The 23,332-nt window shown below is 34.1% G+C and overlaps 1 protein-coding gene across 16 annotated transcripts in view; it reads right to left on the bottom strand.

Moving 5' to 3' along the window:
- MCTP1 (multiple C2 and transmembrane domain containing 1) overlaps window positions 1–23,332 on the bottom strand; it is a gene marked incomplete at both ends in the record, with an annotated part of 539,514 nt that overhangs the window by 225,563 nt on the left and 290,619 nt on the right. For 6 of the 16 annotated variants that reach the window (XM_079702735.1, XM_079702743.1, XM_079702746.1 and 3 more), the window contains 3 exons: window positions 1,699–1,758; window positions 10,373–10,411; window positions 18,407–18,518. In XM_079702735.1, coding sequence (XP_079558861.1) covers window positions 1,699–1,758; window positions 10,373–10,411; window positions 18,407–18,518 — 211 coding nt within the window. The remainder of the gene's footprint in view (window positions 1–1,698; window positions 1,759–10,372; window positions 10,412–18,406; window positions 18,519–23,332) is intronic. The other 10 variants (XM_079702745.1, XM_079702737.1, XM_079702750.1 and 7 more) reach the window with 3 other exon arrangements.

Genomic DNA, 23,332 nt, shown 5'->3' with positions numbered 1-23,332 from the left:
CCATTTAGGTACTCCAGGGCAATGGCATCGCTGCTCTGGGCCTTAGTTTCCTCATTGGTAAAATAAATGACCCCGAAAGGTTCTGCTTTTATGACTCCATTCGTTTGTCACTCAATATATGCTCAGAAGAAAGACAATAGATCACTGTGCTTCAGATACAAAAAAAGCTATCTTTTAAATGTGCATATTTGATATTCTAAAATAAGACAATTTAAGAGATTGAGAAAGGTCAATAAAGACTATTTAAGGATGGATACAACCAAATGGGAAGTACTGATAAGTGGAAGACTAATTTGGAAGTAGAAAGTGAAAAGAAGCTGCTGAAAAAAATCATTTGAAAGGAAAACCCTTGAAAAGTAGTGTTTATGGAGTTGGTCCCGGTGGCAAGTCTTCAAAATGATCATGCTGCATATTTGCTGCATGCAGAACAAACACAACACAGAACACCCCTGAATTCTGCTTTGTTGGCATATGAGCTCACAGTAATTGTGGGTCTTAAGAAAACAGAGAAAAAAATTTTCCCAAAAGCCATTTTCCATTTAAAGTAATGGGACAATTCTAAAGCAGTCACTCTGTGTGTTCATGGATAATGCATGAACATATAAGAGGAAATATTATTATTTTACCAACGATACAGAATAACATCAGTGAAGGCAGCCATCAGTAGACTGAAAGGAAATAAAGAGGCTATAATAATTAAAATGAGCTCACACAAATACAAGACTGCAAAAAAAAAAAAAAAATGTGTGTGTGGAGGAGGCAGAAGGTAAAGAGATGTGGGTTTACTTGCTCACTGGTCAAGTCGATGCATGACTTAATCTAGTACCTGCCAGTCTGTTTATGAGACACTGCAACAAATCTTAAAATTCTAAAAGGAGAAATGTAGTTTTCAGTCATGAGCAGTTTAAGAGCCAAGAAAAGAAAATGGCAAAGTTCTATGAGTGTAGCATTTTCATTGCAGTATCTATTGCTAGGTAATCATGTGCCAAGTGTGAACATTCAAAGAAAGAGGGAAACTTTTGAAGGCAAAGCAGTGAGTGCATTAGTAAAAATGCATAAATCATTAGCAAAAAGGCATAAATCACGCCTTGCACAATGCAGAATTAAAGCAGAGGAAAAGGATGACAGAACTCATTATGTTTAAGTCATGAAAGCGTAAATAACATTAAATTGCAATGGCATTGAAAACAAGTTCTCTGTGGAATTTTCTTTTTTTTTTTTTTTATTCAAAGCAAAAGCAGAGTTGCTGTTTTCTAATTCATAGGATTTTTTTCCCAAAGAAAAAACACTAACTAGTATGTATATAGTACAAGATCACCGTAATAGAAGTACATTTTTCCCAGATAGATGGAACAGATTTTACAAGAAGGGAAAAAGAACCTTTATGGACCCTCTAGACAGTGCCATCATATTCCTGAAAGATCTGTGGGCCTCTAATTGTTAAGAATCTGGGATAAATTTGGGCCCACAAGGAACTGACTTCAAAGCAATATGTTAAATATATGAAGTTCTTAGTTTTTACAAATGAAGAATGAGTCACCTAAATGACTTAGAATAAGAGTTAATAAAGAAGACAAATGAATACATCTCTCTGAGAACCTATTTTAAAAAGGGAATTTCTTAATTCACATTTAACTCTCAAAATAACTATTCAGAACCAAAAGTCCAGAACATTAATATAAAGGATTTAGACATTACCCTCCAAAAGAAAGACTTCACAGAGGAATAAGATCCAACCACTTCGTTTTCTGAGAGTTCCTAAAAATAAACAAATATTTAGCTAAATTTTGAGGTGTTTTGAGAATACTTGATTGGCTCAGCAAAATTAAGACAAGTAAAAACCCTAAAATTATATATGCTAAAGACACTTTGGATGTTTATAAACTGTAAGTTTTTTCTTCTTTTGAATAAATTTTTTTACCTTAATTAAAGTTTGTCTTATTCATATCTGATACAACGGTAGTAAAGTTTAGAGAGGATTATTTCTGTAATTTTAAAAGAATATACTTACCTCTTTATTAGTTGTTGATTAATATATCTGAGTCTAACATTTTATTTTAAAAAGTAGAACTGTTTAAACATATTTTAAAATTCTGAAATAAACCAGATAATATCCATTCCTTTTAACAAAAAAATTTAATACCACAGACCTTCAGAGCATTTTTAAAGAATGATAACAGAAATCTTATTTATAAACATATACCTAGTCAAATTTGGCTTAATTCCTTACTAAAAACTTCCTAGTTTTATGATATAACATTTAATATATAAGATATAAATTACTTAGTTAACTGAAGCTCCCCCAAAATAATTTTTAAAATAAACAAAAACTAAGAAAAGGTGGCTATTTAGTTGGAAACAAAGCAGTGGATTCATAGTGGACATTTTATTACTTAATCCTCAGACTTTTATAAAGTGAAACCAATTTGCCTTTAGGAAATCAAAAGCACATTTACTCAGTTTTAGAGAGAACATTTAAATTACATGCATCCTTTAAACTTTCATGTTTTGCATCCTGTCTCTGGGTGTCAATTATGGTAATATTACGGGAAACTGATGACAGTTATGAGAAAGCATCAGCCTTTGACACTGTGATGTAGAGGAAGCCGTTTTGTAATTTATTTGATTATTCCATGATTTTGTGTTAGCAACTAAGATGGTAGTGGTCCAGCACCATGCATGATACCTAATTATGCATAGTAGGTGCTCAATAAATACTTGATTGACTGTTAGTCACATGGAATTTCATTTGCTTAAGGATATATATTTCTTTCAAAGTGATCCTTCCAAAAATCATATCAGAAAATAATAATGAACTAAAGTACTTTAGGGTGTGCAGCAATTTGAGTAATTTAAGTTTAGCTAGAATTATATCAGAGATCATCTATGCAATCTACCTGTGCTTTTTACATGAAATCTATTTCTTAATGAAACTAATTACATTTTCCTAAGTTACTTGTATACGGTTTGGTCAGGTAGCATACTAATGTCAGGGTCATCGGGAAAAAGTCTTGAGTTTAAGACACGGTTTTACCATCACTACAGAGTTATAATTCATTTACCCTTACAGGTATGGTTCTCATCTGCCACACTTAGCACACTGTTGTATCAGTTTCTGAAGAGAAAATTCTGAAAGAATACACTTACATTTGGACGTGAGGGCACAAACCTTAGATGGAATGACTGCAGTTTTTTTGATGCTATGCTACTGTTTAACTCAAAGAAACCTTATTCTAGCTTTTGGAAAAGATGCAGCTTTTTCTATTCTACTGCCAATTCTCTTCTTATCTTGATTCCCAGTTCTCTTTTAATTAAGCAGCATGCTTAGCAAAATGTGGATAAATTTTCAAGTATCATATGAAGGAAATTATTTCTCGAAGCTCCTTACACAAATAATTTCCCCAGAGTCAATAAAAAGTTACTTAGCTAACACTGAGTTTTTTCTCAATGTTTCTCAAAAACAACTAAGACAACCATTTAGCATTTAAAAATATTGTTACTTCGTTTAAAGTTTAGGTGGTCTAAGGTGATCTAATACTGAAATTGCACCAACTCCATACTCTCCATTCTTCCTCAGATGAACACCGAGGGCAATGATCTAATTATGTGATTAGTATGCAAAGAGCAAAATGAGATTGATGAATTGGCGGCTGGGAGGGGAGGTTTTAATTATCAAGATTTAGAACTTACATTTCTCTGTTAAAATTTGAGAAACAAAAATACCAGTCGCATTTGGATCCACTGAAGTCCCCAGGCTGTGCTTTTCATGCCATGTTTAACTACTTCTGTCATTATTAACTAAAATTTATATTTCATTTTACAACCCACATTGTCATGTAAATTTAGGTCTTTATTTGAATTGAAACAAGTTAATTTTCCTGTGGACCCTTTTGCCATTTATAGCTCTGATAAATATAAAATTCACAGCAAACTAGCCAAGGCCGTCTTTTCCCTAGAGTTTCTAATAATAACAATAACAGAAAACAATAATAATGAAACACCTGGAATTACGATAATGAGTTCTAAACAAAAGTGGTGATTTTAATATGGAGGGCAAGAAAAGCAGAATAAACTCTTCAAGAATCCCAGGGAAGACTTGTCCTAAATTATAATTATAGATATTTGGTTACACTTCAGTCTCCATCAAGACAAGAGGTTGGTAAGTGAGGGAAAGTGCCATTTTAAAAGCGCTAAAATTATAAAGTAACAACAAATGGAAACAGAACAAAAGCCAGAGGTATCAAGTTGATGAAGGAAAATAAGTGAAGTTATTCTGAATGGTGAATTGTTGAACTATTTCTGCTGAGGTTTTGAATTTATTAAGTAGCAAGATCCATTGGTAATATTGTTTTTAAATCTATTTTTTGCCCCGAAAAAACCAACACAGACTAAGAAAATTTCTCCTCAAAGATCAAAAAACCTTCTGTCAATCTAAGAGTTAATGAGATTTTAAATTAAAAAATCTAGAACATGTATTCTTTTTCTCAGAGAAATAAAACTAAAGGACAGTTCACTTTTTCCCGTAACAAATGAATATGATGCTATTTTTCACCCTTCTATATAAAATAAATCGCAGAAATCTTCAATGTCTTTGCCATCAGACAAACAAGGATAGCCACTGAATTTTATTGAAAGTGGTATCTTTTGTTAGCCTTAATATGTACAGGCCTTTAAACCCACTGCGTGTTATTTTAATTTAGCAATTCTATGACACTCAAGACATTCACAATAGATTGGGAATTGTGAAGCCTGAGATTCCAATGTCAAAGTCAAGCCAGGTAGCAGTATTATTACACAGCATGTTTTTATAGGTGCATAATTTCCTTTTTGAATACCTCTTTGGGCATTTAAGAGGTAAAAAATGAATAAATTCATAAGTAAATAATTTTCATAGACTTTCCTGGTCAGACTGCAATCTAGTTATCAAAGCTGTGGCTCTCAGATGCCTCCATCAAGTTGACTAAGCCTATCGATGTGTCACTGAAAACAGCGATGTGAAGTAAGTAGAAATGCACACCGAAACACAATTTTCTGGTTCCTCAAATAGATGTTCATATCATTTATACTCATTAAACATAAATATAATCCCCCTGCAACTCCCACTGTTCTCTTAAATATTGTTGAAGGGAGAGAGACAAGGTCAGGTCCCCAGAGGACCCACCCTGTATCTGAAGGCTGGCCTTGCTTTGTCTTTTATTGTTTTTAGAAATTTTACCTTAAGTGTTTCATATGTGTGTGTATGTTTGTAGATATGTATATATAAATACATGCATGTGTGTGTATATATATCTGTCAACCAGGACTTGTCAACCAGTCCTTACAAAATTATGATTTAATTTCATTGTAAACATTTAGGGGGCTTTAAAACCAATAAATCTCCTCCCGGTCACACTCAATTTAATATATATATACACATACATATGTGTATATATATATGTATATCTAACATATATACATATATGTGTTAAATATATCTGATATACATTATATGTATATACATACATACCTTTTAATTAAAAGGCCATGTAATCTGTGAACTAACCCTTAGCTCCATCATCCTGGAGTCAAGTTATATTAGTTCCCTTCCCTTTGATCAGCCCAGAAAGGGTCTTGGGAAACCATCAGCTGACTTGGTAGCACACATTAGTAATGTGAAGGCCAGTCTATGACCCCAAATTAAACATCTTAGAGCTAGCATGCAGGCATTATGGAATCCATCTTCTGCTTGAGATTACATTTTGTCCTTTCACTTTGTGCCAATTCATCCAGATTCTCTCCCCAAAGGACCCACAACATTTTAAAAATTCAACATGAGTGGTCAAATAAATGTAATGCCATTGTTACAGAAATCCCTGTAGTTATGAATTACAATACATAAAAATGTATGATATCTTATACCTATGGGAAAACCCTGTCAAAACAGCAGGAAAAAAAATCATCTCAATATAAAATTTAATTATGGCTCCATGTATTTTGAGGGGATAATCAAATATTTACTGACATTAAGCTATCTCTATTTTAAGTAAACTTACTACAAATTTTAGGAGTGTAATTAATTGAGATAAAAATACAGTCCTTTAGAATGCAAATGCTCATGCTATTAGCTCTTTGTTTATTGCAGCATTGTGGACTCTTAGAAGCCTTAATTATGACGTTGACTTTATAGCATTTCCAAATAACAGAAATTTGGGAGGATAAAATTAATAGAAAGAATTTTTTAAAGAATTTTATTTTCCTTCAAAAACATGTAAGCAACTAATTTTTTCAAATACATAGGCATAATCATTTGAAATGAGACATCAAAGAAAAGCCATTTTAGTCATTCACAGTTGAGAAAGTAAATGACCAATAAAGTTTTCATTTTTTGCAATTTTTTAAAGATCATCATCTATGTATTATCAGGATATGAGGTCTTTGTAGAAAGGACATGATAATTGTTAAATAATGACTTTTTTCCCCCACTATGTCTGACTGTGTGAGACACTTAAAAATGTGTTAATCTGTTTCTCTACCGTTTCTTAAATTAAAGCACTTAGAGGTTTTCACTGATGCATTTTTAATGTGTCATCCAAGGTGTCAGGTTTAACTATGCCCTGCAGACTTACAGTTTTGAGAGTGTTCTCTAGTTTAAATTAACAATATCCTTGCCAAAAGTCTTATTATAAATTGCCTCATTCAACCAGTGAATAAAGTGTTTTATAGTTCATTAAAATTATGCTAAGTGATTAAAATAAAATCTTTATAAAAAAGATATATTACTAAAAAAATAAGCCATCAAGTAACAGAAGATATGCTAATGAGATGTCATCACATAGTCATATTATATTATTCAAAGGATGAACTCTCTTTAAAACAATTTTCACCTGTTATTGTTGAGAATAGAAAATGCAATGTGTATGTCTTTATATTAGCACAATGGTTACTACTCATAGAATTAAAGTGATTTATTGAAAGCACATAAGTTTATTATCATACCCACTGATAAATTCATTCTTCTATGTTAAAACACACACAATGTAGTATAAAATCATTTCTGCTTGCCATCTGATAGAGGCAATTATTTCATTATTTATTTTCCATTTTTTGTTTGACCCCCACAGAATTTATTCACAAAATTCATATACACCTTCTCTTCTAAGCTCATGAAACTTTCTTGTTGAATAATTTAGCCTTATAATAAATTATCAATGATAAGCTTCTTCTAAAGAATAAAATATTACAATAACTCAAAGCATCACCATTTCTCTGCCAAAATGCATTTTGTCACCTAAATATAATACTTCGACCAGGATAATTATCCAGTTGCCCAAGTTTATGGAGACATCGATCCCTTTCTTCTTAAAGTAACATTTTTCTACAACAGCTGAGTGTGGGCAGAATTAGAAATGTGCACAATGGAAAGTGTGCTTGTGGAAAACCAGAATGAATGTTTTAAAGGATGCTACTATCCCCAGAAGAGGAAACACTATGGAATTCATAATTATTTACTGGCTAACACACCATTTAAATATAGCATGTACTTTATACATTCTTCCTTTTCAGGGGTAAGTTTAGGTGTATTTTTTTCCTACTCATTATTAGGTGGTAACACATTTACTCCAAATAATATCTAAGTCTGTCCTGAACAGCAATTACTCCTCAAGTCGGCTCTTCACCTCTCTTGTTTTCATTAGTAAATACAACCCCATATTATGTGATTGCCACAGATTAGATTTCCATAGCAGAAAAAATCTGCTATCGGCAAGACAATGAAAATGAAAAGCAGATATTTAAGTAATGGGAAATTCCATGAGCTGATGAAATTGTATACAGTGGAGATGTGCATATTAAAAAGCTAACAATGTCAATTTAGCACTTCCCCGCTCCATGGTTATATCACTTCTGAAAAAAACAAGCAAAGAAAAACTCCATACTGGAGAGAATATCTAACAACACTATCTGACTCTATTGAAGTCTTTGCCACAAAGTGTATAATTCTCAGATCTCACCTTCACCATGGGTGCTCAAAGACAGGCAGCACACCGAAGCCCTGCTATAAAAAAGCAGACCTCATTCCCAGAAACCAAGATTCTAAAGAAGAAAATGACCTATTTATATGAAAACTTCACCTTTGACTTTGAGCATAGTTCTATCAAATGTAAAATACTTGTATTTAAGTGTCATGCAAATAAATTATATTCTCTTTCCAAAATAAAAGAGGCAAAATCTTTACTCACACAAGAATCTTTAAGGGGAAGGCTGAAATCATTAGAAAAGGGATGCATTTCCACAACACAGTAACACATGCAACTACACGGTACAGTCATTTATCCTTTAGTTTCTCAGGAAGCACAATTTACTTGAACATTACCCTCCCTCCTTCAATCCCTGGAGGAAAGAATTGGGGGAGCAGCCTCATTGTGTGTGAAGGAGAGCGGACTAGGTGGTAATTGAAATTTCAAACTTTCCCTGGATTTTGAATTTAACACTCTGCTCTTGTAACACTAATATGGATGAATATGGCACATGTTTTAGGGGACATTGACAAACTGAATGAATTATCAGGTATTCAGTATGTTCTCAGTGGAAAAAGAAACCAAATGATTTTCTTCTACACAGCATTCAATATCCCCATTAAACTTTATAAAACTGAAAATCCCTTAGGCTAAAAACCCAAAAGCCATATTACCATGCACACTAAAAATAATCTCCCAATGAGTGCAGTTAGATACAGGGAATTCTGTGTCATCAATGGCCAGCTAGAAAATTCACCAGTTTGAATGTACAATTGGATTATTAGTAATGAAAAACTCTAAGAAGTTTAGATATAAAAATAGTAAAGAGTAGATGTTTATTTATTTTTATTTTTTTTGTAGATCAAAGGAAAAGACATGGATTTATGTTGACTTAATTGATCCTTAAAATTAAATTTAAATATAAATTAATGAACTATTTAAAGAAGAATCTTTATGTTTGTTCCTTTACCTTACAATAAAATGGATTATTCCCACTAATTAACACTAAAAACTACATAATATCCTGTTCTATCATTACATGTTAACTACAACTGGAAGAGAGATATTGCTACATATTAATGGATTACAATGTTTTTACATAGATATAGTATAAGATAGACACAGAACGAAGAAAGCCAAATTACCTGAATTTTTAAACATATATACTTTTAATATAACACTAATTCTGAAGTACAATTACAAAGAAAAAAGTGTAATACAAATATGAACAGTGCAAACATTTCTTTAAGACTGTTGAAATTTTATTTTGGCCTGTAGAAAACATAGTGAATAGTAAGTCAAAAATATTCAGCAATTTTCCTTAATAAATGTTTTTCATTTTATTAAAATGATAAAGGTGATTTTTAATGTGGACCTGACCTTTTTATGATCCAAATTATCTTTTGGTCATTAATTCTATAATAACTGGGAAGAAAGTTTTTATAGTAAGAAATACTTGTTAAAGCAATTAAGACATTACCATAACTAAAAAATCATTTTGATAAGTATTTTCTTAATTCACAATAATAAAAGTGACAAAATCGAAGAAAAATTTAAGTAATAGCATGATTCAATCAGAATGGAAGAAAAAAGATTGTCATGTTCCAGGGTCTAAGAAAATGAATCACTATTCAAAAGGAATACCAACTTTTAAAAACAGAAATTTGAGCAAAAAAGATTTTTACAAATAAAATCCCTTTGATTTACTCCAAGGAGAAGTCATACAAAAGTCAGTTTCATCTTGATATTTATTTGTGTCCAAGAGTGGTACCACCACTGAAAAAATTAGAAGCTTAGTTTATATCTTATATATTTTACAAGTTATAAGAAGAGCCAGAGCTTGGTAAGTTATAGGATCCATAAACTCCTCTCACTCCCAAGAGCTATTTATTTCTTGAAGTGAGAAGAGGCAATGATGGAAAATTCTTCTCATGATACACTCCAAAGATGTAGCAATAAAGGGATTTTTGAGTTTAGAAAATCTTAGACTCAGTTTTCAGTGAACAAAAACAGTAAATTACATGGATCTTCCTTCTCTCTGGAGTTGTCCCTACCCTAGTGCCATTATTTTATACCTGATCTGGAGCAAAGGCATTTTCTAGACCCTGTGGTACACAGAACAGAAACCAGATGTTGCGAATGATGCCGAGAAGTGACCAGAGATTAGCAAGAGGATGATTTGGATGTGATTGATCAGTGTGATTTCTATTTACTTAAAAAGCATCACATGGTTTGCTTAAAGTTTATGGGGAAAAAAAAAACAATTGAAGAGCAATGAAATCCTGAGGTATAGTTTAAAGAGGTATGAGAGAGATTGGGAAAGCAGCTGATAGTGCTTCTCAACAAGAAAAGCTGAAAGATCACATGCTAAGTGTTACCTTACTTGATCTTTTCCAACTCTTCCTCATTAGCATTTTCTGTAAATGAAATAAAGCATTTTCATTATATTATCACTCAAGTACAGGACAGGGCAGCCAATTGTTTTCTGGAGGAAGCTTGACATTTAAACAGCAAATAGTTTTCAGCCACAATTATACAAGACAAAAATTGTTTTTCACGTACACGCAGCTAGAAGAAGCACCTTTAACATTCAAGCAGTCTTTCTGGTGAGAGTTCATTTCCTTTATTCTTTTGTACAAAGAGATGGGACAGTATATTTTAAATAGAATGGAAAATTTGAAATATCTTATTGATAGGAAAAAAACACACTAAGTCTCCCAATTAGCAATTGTTACTTTTGGTGGTGGAGGCTGATGATGTACCATGACTTTATCGGGTGTATAATAATTGTTCTCTTCAAACTCATTCAAAGTCCGTTGCATTGGCAGCATCTTAGAATTGTCTCTGCTTCCAGTTAATCTTTAATTACATCAGGGTTTACAAAAGCTTTCGACTGAGAAAAAGTGCTGCATATCGTGATGGCTATTAGTGGATCTTCCTGCTAAATGTTTAGCCATGATATATCCTTTAAACTAGTTTTTTCGTGTCAGAGTAAGAGATATTTATGACTTCAAGTTTTAATTAAGGTTGATGGAGATTCGTGATGAGTGCCCAAGATCACTGGTCTCTTGCAGAAACTAACTCATAAAAATCCAATGACTTTTAATTTCCTCTCCAGTTTTAAAAAAATTCTCAATGAACACTGAGGTATTAACTTCCTGATAACCTCTTTACCCTCTCTTAGCTTTATCATTACTTTTAAGGCAGATGAGGGAATATCTGGAGCAAAGAATACAGCTTATAGTAATGCTTGCCATATTTATATATCAAGGAAGTACACTCGTGCCTTTAAGAACTCTGTCTCCTTCAGCAAAATTCACTATAAAGCAAGACCATTTCAGAAACCACTCATAAATTACAAAAATACAAAAAAGGAAAGATTTTAATATAAGAGTAAGTCATTTAGTAGGCAACCTTTGGCCTAAACCAAGACAAAGGAATTATGTAGAGGTTCTAGAAGGGGAAAGGAGAAATATCATAAAATTGTCAAGGTAAGGATACATTCCTCTTTTCTGCAGATAGTGGTTTTATAGGTTACATTTTCTCTATATACACTCTGTGTTAGATATTGACCAAAATACGGAAGAGAAATAGACTTCCTAAGGTTACAATAGCTCCCAATTTTTTTCAAATGGAGTCAGGAACTGCAAAGTATTATTTTATATTTTGTCTAAGTACTAATGTCCAATTTATTCTGAAGCAAAACCCACCATCGGGTTATGGAGATGGACGTTTAAGAGATGTTCGTTGTTGATGTTAAATGAGTTAGTCGTCGTCATCACCACCACCACCACCACCACTTTCTCATCACTAAAAGGCGATTGGACACGAAATACTTTTGTGGTATGCCATGTTCCTAAAAACTGCCCCGTGAAGAGTCAGGCAATAAATTTTCAACTTTCTCAGAAAGCAGAGTTTCAGTGAACAAAGAATGCTAATTCCTAGGGACAATGTTCTGAGTCAAATCAGGTGAGAACAATTAACATAAGTAAATCAAAAAGGAAAATCTCTTAACTCATGGCCATTTATCATCATCAACTAGTATCAAAGAATCTTACAAAGTTCCATCTGGTAAGAAATGCTACTATGAAAAAGGGGCTAAGAACATGAGGAAGAGTTGACTCGCAGGGCAACACTATTCAATATTACACAGATTCACTACTGCTGGTCAAAGCCACATCCCCCCACTCAGAACCACTGCACGCGATTAACCTTCTACATGTAAAGCAAACTATAGGGTTGGTATTTTCCTGTCTCTCAAAATCAGTCTTACAAACAAGATGCATGGTATTATTTTTCAGATTGGGACACTGATACAAACAAAAGGTCAGTAATTTCCCTGCATATAAGTATGAAAGATTTGGCAGTTACAGGGACCAATTCATTATTTTCCTGGTTCAGTTTCTAGGAAACTGGGTTTCTAGGGTTGAAGTAGATTCAGTAAAACTGGAATCAGTATTTTAAAAAGTGAATTTAACAGACATACTATTAACATTGTTACCTTTACTAACTGTGGGACATGTTAGAGAAGAAAGATTGGGGAATGTTATACATAGGAGATGAAGCAAATTATAGAAAAATAAGATTTATTTTTTGCTATTTGATCTTAACTTCAGCTGAGAAACATATGAATTTGTTTTTGAAAGTGTCATTATCTAATATTATAGTACCTTCAAATTCTTTATTAGCAACTCAACTTTCTTTGAAGCCCAATAAATGGAATAAGTAGCATAAAAATATGGCCTATGAGCTGCAGAACTGATTATGTTTTTAAAAGATTCCACAATCTCAATTCATTTTTTGCTTTTCCCTTTTGTTGCAGTGATTTTTTTTTAGGCAATTACATGACTACTATAGATATAAAAAAAATCACAGAATGGCTAGATACTATGGTACATACATATTATAAAACATATATATTAACTGTTTATAGGTGGATATTTTTTCAAATGTTAGCTTATGGAATAATTCAGAAATTTTTCAAAAATAAACCATAGAGAAAAATATATTTTTTGAATTCACTAAAGATCAACTGAGGTTAATTCATATGTTTCTTAAAATTTTTTACTTTTTAGCTTTAGCCAAGCAATTTGTTAGGTCTAGGTTATCTAAGAGAGTGTGTAACACAAATTAACTCACTTTTATTTCATAAATCCTCCAATGAAGAAAGCTGTGGATTGAACTCTGCTAGAAAAAGAGCCAGAAAGAACTCAAACACACTATCAGACCAAAATACCATATATATAGGACACACATGTATGCACAAGACGCTTTTGCAGGATCAAACAGGGCATGCATTCAAAACAGAAATGACAGTTGTGTCATGCAAGTCATCAACATGCCCCCCAAGAAGATTTTGGTTTCTCATACATACAACGCTGAAAATTAAAAAATATATATATCTGTTCACATCTGGAATCTTTTAAAAAAGACTCAATCAGACTCATGGAGAATATTTTAATATAAGCAACTATGAAATACTTTTGCTATGACTCATATTTACTTCTTAATTAACTATAATTAGATGTTCTATGTTTGAGGGGCTTTAGTAGATACAGTAGGCTGATAGGGTTTTCAACTTGTTCTTCATTTTTACTGAGTTCTAGAACTGGCAATCCACACAAGGAGAAATCATCCCAACCACATGATTCATGGAACACATTGTCAGTATTAACAGTGTTTTAAACACTCACAAGATAACTGATTTAGAACTCTTAGCACTTTGTGATGCTAAGCCCTCTGTATTTCCAGTTACTCATTTCTTCCTACTTTTGATAGCATTTCTTAACATTAATGTTCTATTTCCTACTTGATGGCTAGGATTTATTTGTCAATGGCTCTTGAAATTCATATCATCCATTCTCCATGTTAATCCATAAAAAATATTTAGCAAAGTCTTATAAACACAGGCATAAGAATAAACATGTGCTTTTCTGAACTAAAGTCTTAAGTCCCAAAAGCTTAAAATAGGTTATTTCTGAGCTAATAATCAAAGAGAACAGAACTCATAATTTTGCTGTGTGAAGGTCAATGCAAAATCATCCTTTATTCCTTCTCTATACGTCATTCTGAATATTAAGTGGACTTGTGAAGCATTTAGTAACTGATTTCTGGTTTGCTGCATTATGAGTCTGAATTTCTCTAAATAAGATTTGTTCTTGGATAATTTGTGGAAGTTCAGCATGTCATTTTCACTGCAGCAATATGTTATATATTTCAGGCATATAAAAATTTAATTTGAGGATACATTGGATAATTGACTGTTTTTAACCAAGAAATTTCAAATGTATTCGAGGGAAATATATTTAGCCAATGCTAGACATGTTACCAAAAGAAAAAAAAACACAGTGATGTGCTTCTAATTCATTGTCATCATTAGAAATCTTGAGAAGAGCAATATAGACTGACTTTAATCAGATTATCATTAATAGAATAATTTTAAGAATTCAAAAGGAAAATTAAATCATTATCTCCAATATTGTTTGTGACAACCTCAGGGATTTGAATACGGAAGAAGGAAACTTAAAATACCTTTCCCTGGACCTTTGAAGCATCCCATCAAGCATTCTCTAAGAATCCTCTTAGAGATTCATCCACAGCCTACTGAATAACCACTAGGTACAGAAAGCTGGACTAGGTTTTGAGAGGAGTCATCATAAGAAAGGTAATCAGAAGCAATAATATATATATAAATATTTATGAATTATTATTACTATTTTAAACCAGGAGTGATGGGCTATAGGATGGAAGTGAGGTGAGGCACAGTACAGGTATATTTTAGGTAGGAAAGGTCACATTGGAGAAAGCTTGGACTTGAGAGGAGGTGAGCTGTGTAGGAGTCTGTATGGATGGGATAAAGGGTACAAGTGAGGGAACATATGTTGCTCACTGGAGAGTCTTAAAGCCCTTCATCAGGAGTTTCCATTTCATTAGAGAAATAACCACAGGTCACTGAACACTTAGAATAAGAATAAAGAGGGAGTTATAGAACTTGGTACAATGCTTATAGATGCTCAATAAGTGTTTTTTTTTTCAATAGATGCCTACAACTGGCATCTCTTATTCAGAGTGTCAAAATCTCCTAACTAGTGTTGCTTGTCAATTTTAGAGATCTTAATTAATAAACAGCTCTAGAACTGCTATATAGACCAAAATAAACAAAAGGGGAAAAGCACAAATTTATGTCTTTGTTAGAAATTTTCATCATGTAAAGCATATGCTTAGAAGCCCCAATCCCAATCTAGGAATCCGATTAGCCCGGATACTGGGGGTCCCAATAGAAGTTCCTGTAGGGGACCTTTCATGCTTCCTCCCCTGTCCCTGCCCCAGCTGCTTGTCAACAACCAACCCCAGGCTCCCGGTTATTGATCACGCCCACAGGAGGAGCCAGTATAGCCACACTGGTCACTCTTCTCACTGCTTCTCAGTTGTGGCTGAAGTCAAGAGAGCTCGCCAGCCAGAGGCGAACTGCTGTACCTTTTCTGAGGCACTGGCCCCTGATAAGCCACTTGCTTCTCTGGTGAAGAAGAGAGAAGCCAGGTGAGAGTCCAACATGGGAAGGAAGAAGACACCGGTTTTCAGTTGCTGCAGCAGAATCAATCCAGTGCTATTTGGGACTGTGAAGGGGGAGGCATGAAGTAAGGCAAGCAAATGAAAAATACTCAGCAGTAAAAGATTTTTTTCCAAAAAGCTGGGGGTAGCCACAGAAATCTGAACCAAGAAAATGGCATGAAGATTTCAGGAAGAACTCTTTGTGTTAAGGGTGAATGTGGCTGGAGAGATACGATAAAGAGAAAGAAAAAGGAAGAAAAGAAGATTAATAATACCAGATTTTTGATGTGTAACTGTTTCATGTAACCTGTTTTCGTTCCTATTCGTGTTTGATAAATCACTGATGACCAGTAACCAGACACTATAATATTTTTAAATGATCTTTTCTAATTAGAAAGACAGTGTGCCTAAATAAGTTTGAACAGCAGTGGAGATTGAAGGGTTTTTGCGAGAATGGTTGAAGAAAAATGAATGTCAGGAACTACTCTGCCTGTGCTGACATATATTTCTGTGTAATTTAGAACAATTCAGCAGCCTCATCATAAAGTCTCTTGATACTAACTTAATCCCTCAAACCCTCAGTTTGATGTTAGAGTATTTAATAAATATGCTTTTAATGTAAAAAATCAGCAGACCCTCCATCATCAAATCGCCCAAATAACTAAAACAGCTGCCATATCATTTGAATCCTCAGTAATACTGGCAGTTTGGATGGTTTGGAGACATGTCCTAAGACCTCAAGCACTTAGGTATTTTCATTTATGGTGTTGACCTTCATTAAAATAACAAAGGATCCCGCCCCCAAAAATTCTATCACCAAGTTTTGTTGATTTTACCTCCTATAGATAAACTTCTTCATTTCTTTCCATCTCTACCTCTGACAATTCTAATCCAAATCTCCATCATCTTCCACCAGGATTTTCAAAATAGCTCCTAGGTGGTCTCCAAGTATTCATTCTTACACTTTCATCTGTTTTCTACAATGCAGCTACACACAAAAGGCAAATAAAATGATGCCATTTCCTATTTACAGACTTTTCAAAGGCTTCCCATTGCTCTTTGGGGAAAGACCACAAACCTTAACATGGCCAACAGTCCCTATGCAGTCTGGGTGTCTCCCTTTCACTGTCATCATGCACCAGGATCTTTCACACTCTACTTCCACCTTCTCTAAGCTCCAGTACTTTTTCAATTCTTGGAGTGCAGCTTGGTTCCTCTAGCCACAGGGCCTTTGCATGTGCTATTTCCTCTGCTTGAAATATTTCCTCTCTTCCTGTGTTTTTGCCTTTATCAACTTCTATTCACACTTCAGACCTCATCTCCCATTTGACTTCCTTGGAGAATCCCTGTTCCCGATTAGAACAAATTCTCCTATATTTGCTCTACAGCAGCATGCACCTCTCTTTTATGGCACTTAAAACAGTTGTCATTTTACATTTTCTTCCATGATTATTTGATTTCTGAGCTCTCCACAGGATTTCAGTTCTACTGTATCCAAAGGGTCTAGCACAGGATTTGGCTTATACTAGGTTCCTCGTGAATACCAGGATTATTTGAATAAATGAACATTTATACTTTATTCCTGTGTATGGATTAGCCAGCTAGCATATACTCCTTGGCTTGCACTGGGTGAAATAATATATTCTGAATTGATGACTTTTAAAATGATGGGCTTTTATTTCTAAATGTTCTCTGTGAAAAAATGTCCTCACACACCCTTCCATCTGCACAAATGGACCTATGCCTGTGCACATACATACATTCTTTCACAGTGCTAAGTTCTCCAAGTAGGTATTATTTGATAGTACTTGTCCGAAAAGAAAATTTTCTTCCTCACTGAATGAAATATAGATACTTAAATCATTCTTTGCAAATATTACATATGTGCTCATTGTTTAATTTTTTTAAAGGATAGAGAAAAATACCTTGAAAAGGGTGAATTTTTCAATGAGTTTAAAACACTTCTAAATTTGAAGCTGTAATGCACTATTTTTATTTACAATCTAGGGAAAAATGCCAATAATACCTTTCCAGCAGAAAACATATACCAACTTTAATCATGCATTATTTTAAACCAGCAATACACACATTGCTGAAACAGAGTATTTAAACTTGCCTAAAAAATTATGTCTACTCCTAAAATGTGTTGCAATCAGAACTAGTGAGAATAGCTACCAGTATGTGAAAGTACCCTGAGTCTAATAAATAAATTCTGGTAAATTGTGGCAGAAAGTGCACTGGCAAGCATACCGATGCAGGTCAAACCTGATATTTTTTAACGTCACTTCAACAGTGCTGGAGTAATTAGCTCCTCTGTATCCCTTGTCAGTTTCTCATAGTAGCATGGTGTGCCAGGATGTACAGACAGCCAGGGCTGGAAAATGGGTAACACTGATATGGAAGCCCATCAAGAAGATGAAAAGTAATCATTCGTCAAACAAATACCAGAAAGCAGAAACTCTATTGTAATTTCACCTCATTTTCTTTGTTATGATACATCTGACAATATAATCAAAATAGTAAGGTCTGGACACCTCAATGTGGAAAAATATAATCTCTGAATAAATACCACCATTTGCTACAAATAACAGTCTGAAATTGGAAAATAAAATAATGATAAAAGATGCAAATGTATCCCTTATTTATAAGAGGTTCTGATCTGGAGAATAAAATAGGAAATTTGAATTCAAAAAATACAATACAACTAGACTACTGATACCCAGGATACTCACAGAAACAAAGAACAGGCCAGATCTTCTTATGCTGTTTCTCTTTAATATTACCTCTGGGTTCAGAGAAGGCTCACGACATTCAAACAAGTGAGAGCAAGAAAGCTACAACTAGGCTGAAGGGGAACTTACCACATCCCTGTGTTCTCCTTCCTTAGGGGTAAGGACAACTGAGAGCAAAATGATTCCAAGATCATGGTCAGGATAATGGGGATCTTTCAGTGTTACGGTCACATCTGTGGGCCTATGATATAAAATATTAAGATTTTGAGCATGAAGGAAACCATTGACAAAAGGCAAACTACTGAATGAGAAAAGATAGTTGCAAATGATATATCCAATAAGGGTTTAAGACCCCAAATATATAAAGAACTCATACAACTCAATATCAAAAAAACAAGCAATTTGATTTAAAACTGGATAAACATGTTTCCAAGAAAGACATGCAGATGGCCAACAGACACATAAAAAGATGCTCAAAATCACTGATTATCAGGGAAATGCAAATCAAAACCACAATATGTCACCTCACACCTGTCAGAATGGTGATTATTAAAAAAGCAACAAATAATAAGTGTTTGGGAGGTTGTGGAGAAAAAGGAACACCTGTATACTGTCAGTGGGAATTTAAATTGGTGCAGCCATTATGGAAAATGATATGGAGGTGCCTCAAAAAATTAAAAATAGAACTATCATATGATCCAGCAATTCTACTCCTGGGAATCTATCCAAAGAAAACAAAAACAGCAATTGGAAGAGATACATGCACCCCTATGTTTATTGCAGCATTATTTACAATAGCCAAGATATGGAAATAACCAAAGTATCCATCGATAGATGAAAGGATAAAAAAGATGTGGTATTTATGTGTATATATATATAAAAATAGGTATATATATATATACACACACATACACACACACACACAAAGGAATATTACTCAGCCATAAAAAGAGAGTGAAATCTTGCCATTTGCAACAATATGGATGGACGTGGAGGGTATCATACTAAGTGAAATAAGCCAGACCAAGACAGATAGCGTATGATTTCACTTATATGTCAAATCTAAAAAACAAAACAAATGAAAAAACTAAACAAAGCAGAAACAGACTCATGGATACACAGAACAAACTGTTGCCAGAAGGGAGGGGAGTGGGGGAATGGACTAAATAGGTGAAGGGAATTAAGAGGCATAAACTTCCAGTCATAAAATAAATACACAGGGATATAACGAACAGCATAGAGAATATAGTCAACAATGTTGTAATAACTTTGTATGGTGACAGACGGTTACTAGACTTATTGAGATCATTTTGTAATGTCTATAATTGTCAGAGCCACAATGTTGTATACCTGAGACCAATACTGTATGTCAACTATGCTTCAATAAAAAATAAATATATAAAATATAAAAAAAGATTTTGAACTGTCATTAAACGAATAAGCCAAAATATATACTATATATATTTTTTAACATCTTTATTGGAGTATAATTGCTTTACAATGGTGTATTAGTTTCTGCTTTATAGCAAAGTGAATCAGCTATACATATACATACATCCCCATATCCCCTCCCTCTTGCATCTCCCTCCCACCCTTCCTATCCCACCCCTCTACGTGGTCACAAAGCACCAAAACTGATTTATTTGTAGTGAGGTGAATGGACCTAGAGTCTGTCATACAGAGTGAAGTAAGTCAGAAAGAGAAAAATAAATACAGTATGCTAACACATATATATGGAATCTAAAAAAAAATGGTTATGAAGAACCTAGGAGCAGGACAGGAATAAAGATGCAGTCGTAGAGAATGGACTTGAGGACACGGGAAGGGGGAAGGGTAAGCTGGGACGAAGTGAGAGAGTGCATGGACTTATATATACTATATATTTTTAAGTAGAAAAGAAATTTTGTCTTCCTTTAATTTCCTGGTACAATTTTTGTTGTTATTAAAATAACATCAATGTATTAAGTTATCCAATAAATCATGGGCCAATTGGGTATACTTGGATTCACTGTCTAAGTTTCGGCTCTTCATGGGGTTCTAGAAAGGCCATGGGGTTGCTGGAAAGGCTAAGGAAGTACAGCAGTATTAAGAAAACTGTAAGGCCCTTCTCTGTGATCTCCAAATACACAGAGAGCAATAGCAGCTATTTTCTATAAATTTGAGTCCAACAACTCAATGATAGTCTTTTACTGACTACTACCTTCCTTTTAGTTCTTTAAGATTTTTTTTTCTTAATCAGAAGTATGACTTAGAGTAAACAAACAGGTGGGAGAAGAGGAAAATATAAAATATAAATTGCCTGATATACATTATAAATATACTTTAAAAACAATGTATAGTTATTTGAAGAACTTCTACTATTTAAAATAATGCTTCTAATTTTGGCTATTTAAACCTATGCCTAAATTTTTAGATTCAGAAATGCAAGGAAACCAGCACTTAGAAGAGGTGATCAATACTTAGAAGGCTTCAGAATTAGATAAGTATCTCTGAGGAAGAGATTATGAATTGCTCAATATTACCCACAGTAACTTTTAGAAGATAATGTAAAATACACACTCAACTGATAATGTGTAAGTAATATCTTGTTTACATATTTCAATTAATATTGAACAAATAGGGGTTCATGCCCTCCTTAAGCCTAAGGGACTGTGGAACATTCAGCACCACACCTGAATCCTGAAATGTTGGCAAATTAGGAATGTTCCCTTGCTTGTTCAATCATTTATTCATTTAATTCACAAAACATGAATTGAACATATGTGATACTAGGTTCTGGGTAAAAACCAGCAGTCAAGACCAAAGATAAGACACTTGTCTTCATGGAGCTTAACATTTAGTAAATGATACTATTGGATTCTAGTACTGGGGAGAGGGCTTGATGGGGAAAATGGTCCAAATAAAAACTTTCAATCCTGGCTGCACCTCAGAATCAACTGGAAAGCTTTTAAAAAGTGAATAATCCTGAAGTCTACCCATAATGATTCTGGTTCTGTAGATTGGGGGTGGTGTCTGGAAATCTATACATTTATAAAGGTCCCCAAATAATTTTGGGGAACCACAGGTACCTTTCAATGCTAAGATTTTACAATACTAGGACACTCTTTCAAATGATGCTTAAGTTACCAATTCAAGAAATGGTGTTATGAAAAATATGAACAGTTTTTTGATGTCAGGGGTTTTAACTGAAACATAAGTAACCTATCAAACTGATAATATACATAAGTTACAATAGTTGTGATGAAAATTGCTCCAATATTAATTTAGTTATAACTAATCATTGTGGTTTGATGATAACAACTTGTTCCTTTTATTTTAACAAATGCATATTAGGCATTATAGTATATATGTATATATATATATGTACATACACACATATGCATATATATACACACATACACACATATGTATTTATATGGGGTTACAATTTGATTTGGTTCATTTTCCTGTAAAAATGATTACATATAAAAATTAATAGCCAAAACTTCATTACATTTTTATAATGATTACATGATAAAGATTTAAGAACATCTGTAATTCTTTATGATGCTTATTTATTATTTTTTTCAAAAGCAATACCTTAATGCATTATATAGTAGCATAAGTATTTATACAGCTACTATCATTATCCATCTGTCTACATCCAGAGGGTACTGATTTCTCTTTTTTTTTTTTTTTCCAGCCCCACTACGTGGCTTATGGGATCCTAGTTCCCCAACCAGGGATTGAACCCAGAACCCAGGCCCTTGGCAGTGAAAGTGCGGAGTCCTAACCACTGGACTGCCAGGGAATTCTCATATTGATTTCTATACATAGAATGTAATCGCACACACAAAAATGTGATTTTTAAAAGCGGTAATTTGATGTTTATGTGGTTTTGAGGGGAGGGTATAGTTAGCTAAATACATAAAATAAGTAATGTGGTAAAATAAACACCAAATGCTTATACCTAATCTTTTGGTTTTTTACCCATCTCATATGTTTTCCCATTTAAAATTATTTTTCACCAGTAATCTATCTTTAATAGAGAAAAAGAGAAAGTTATGCTCTGTGATTAAACCTAGTAATTTGCATACCCTTATGCAGAATCTACAGAGAAAATAGCCGTGGCCTTTACGAAGAACAGCACAGCCCAGTCTAGCTGGAGCTCAGTTGCACGATAACGGACCACAAACAACACCACCTAGGACTTCCTTCAGCCGTGGTGAGGCGGGGAGCAAGCAATCACCCCGAGGTCAGGCCTGCTAGGCTCTGGGTTGGAATGAAGGACACATAGGAAGTATAGAAAAGGCCACTCTTTTGTCCAGTTTGAGGCACAGATGGTCACTGGAAGACCACCAATAAGCTGCCACTGTGCTCAGACTACAACATATAAGGAGTTCTACTATTTATATTTCATCTATATTTAAAATATAAAGTTATGATCTGACCCATTACTCTGCTTTCCACTATTCCTGCCACATGATATAACATGATCATCTAAACCAGCGGTCCCCAACGTTTTTGGCACCAGGGACCAGTTTCATGGAAGACAATTTTTCCACAGACCAGGGGTTGGGGGGTGGGGAATGGTTTCAGGATGATTCAAGCGCATTACATTTATTGTGCACTTTATTTCTATTATTACTACATTGTAATATATAATGAAACAATTATACAACTCACCATAATGCAGAATTGGTGGGAGCCCTGAGCTTGTTTTCACTTGCCACTCACTGATAGGTTTTTTTTTTTTTTTACATCTTTATTGGATTATAATTGCTTTACAAGGTTGTGTTAGTTTCTGCTGTACAACAAAGTGAATCAGCTCTATGTATACCTATATCCCCTCCCTCATGAGCCTCCCTCTCTCCCTCCCCATCCCACCCCTCTAGGTCGTCACAAAGCACCGAGCTGGGGGGCTTCCCTGGTGGCGTTCTTGTTAAGAATCTGCCTCCCAATGCAGGGGACACAGGTTTGAGCCCTGGTCCGGGAAGATCCCACATGCCGTGGAGCAACTAAGCCCGTGCGCCACAACTACTGAGCCTGTGCTCTAGAGCCCGTGAGCCACAACTA

Source organism: Hyperoodon ampullatus (genome assembly GCF_949752795.1).
Source record: "Hyperoodon ampullatus genome assembly, chromosome: 4".
Lineage (NCBI taxonomy): Eukaryota > Metazoa > Chordata > Mammalia > Artiodactyla > Ziphiidae > Hyperoodon > Hyperoodon ampullatus.
This window is presented reverse-complemented; position numbering and strand designations above follow the sequence as displayed.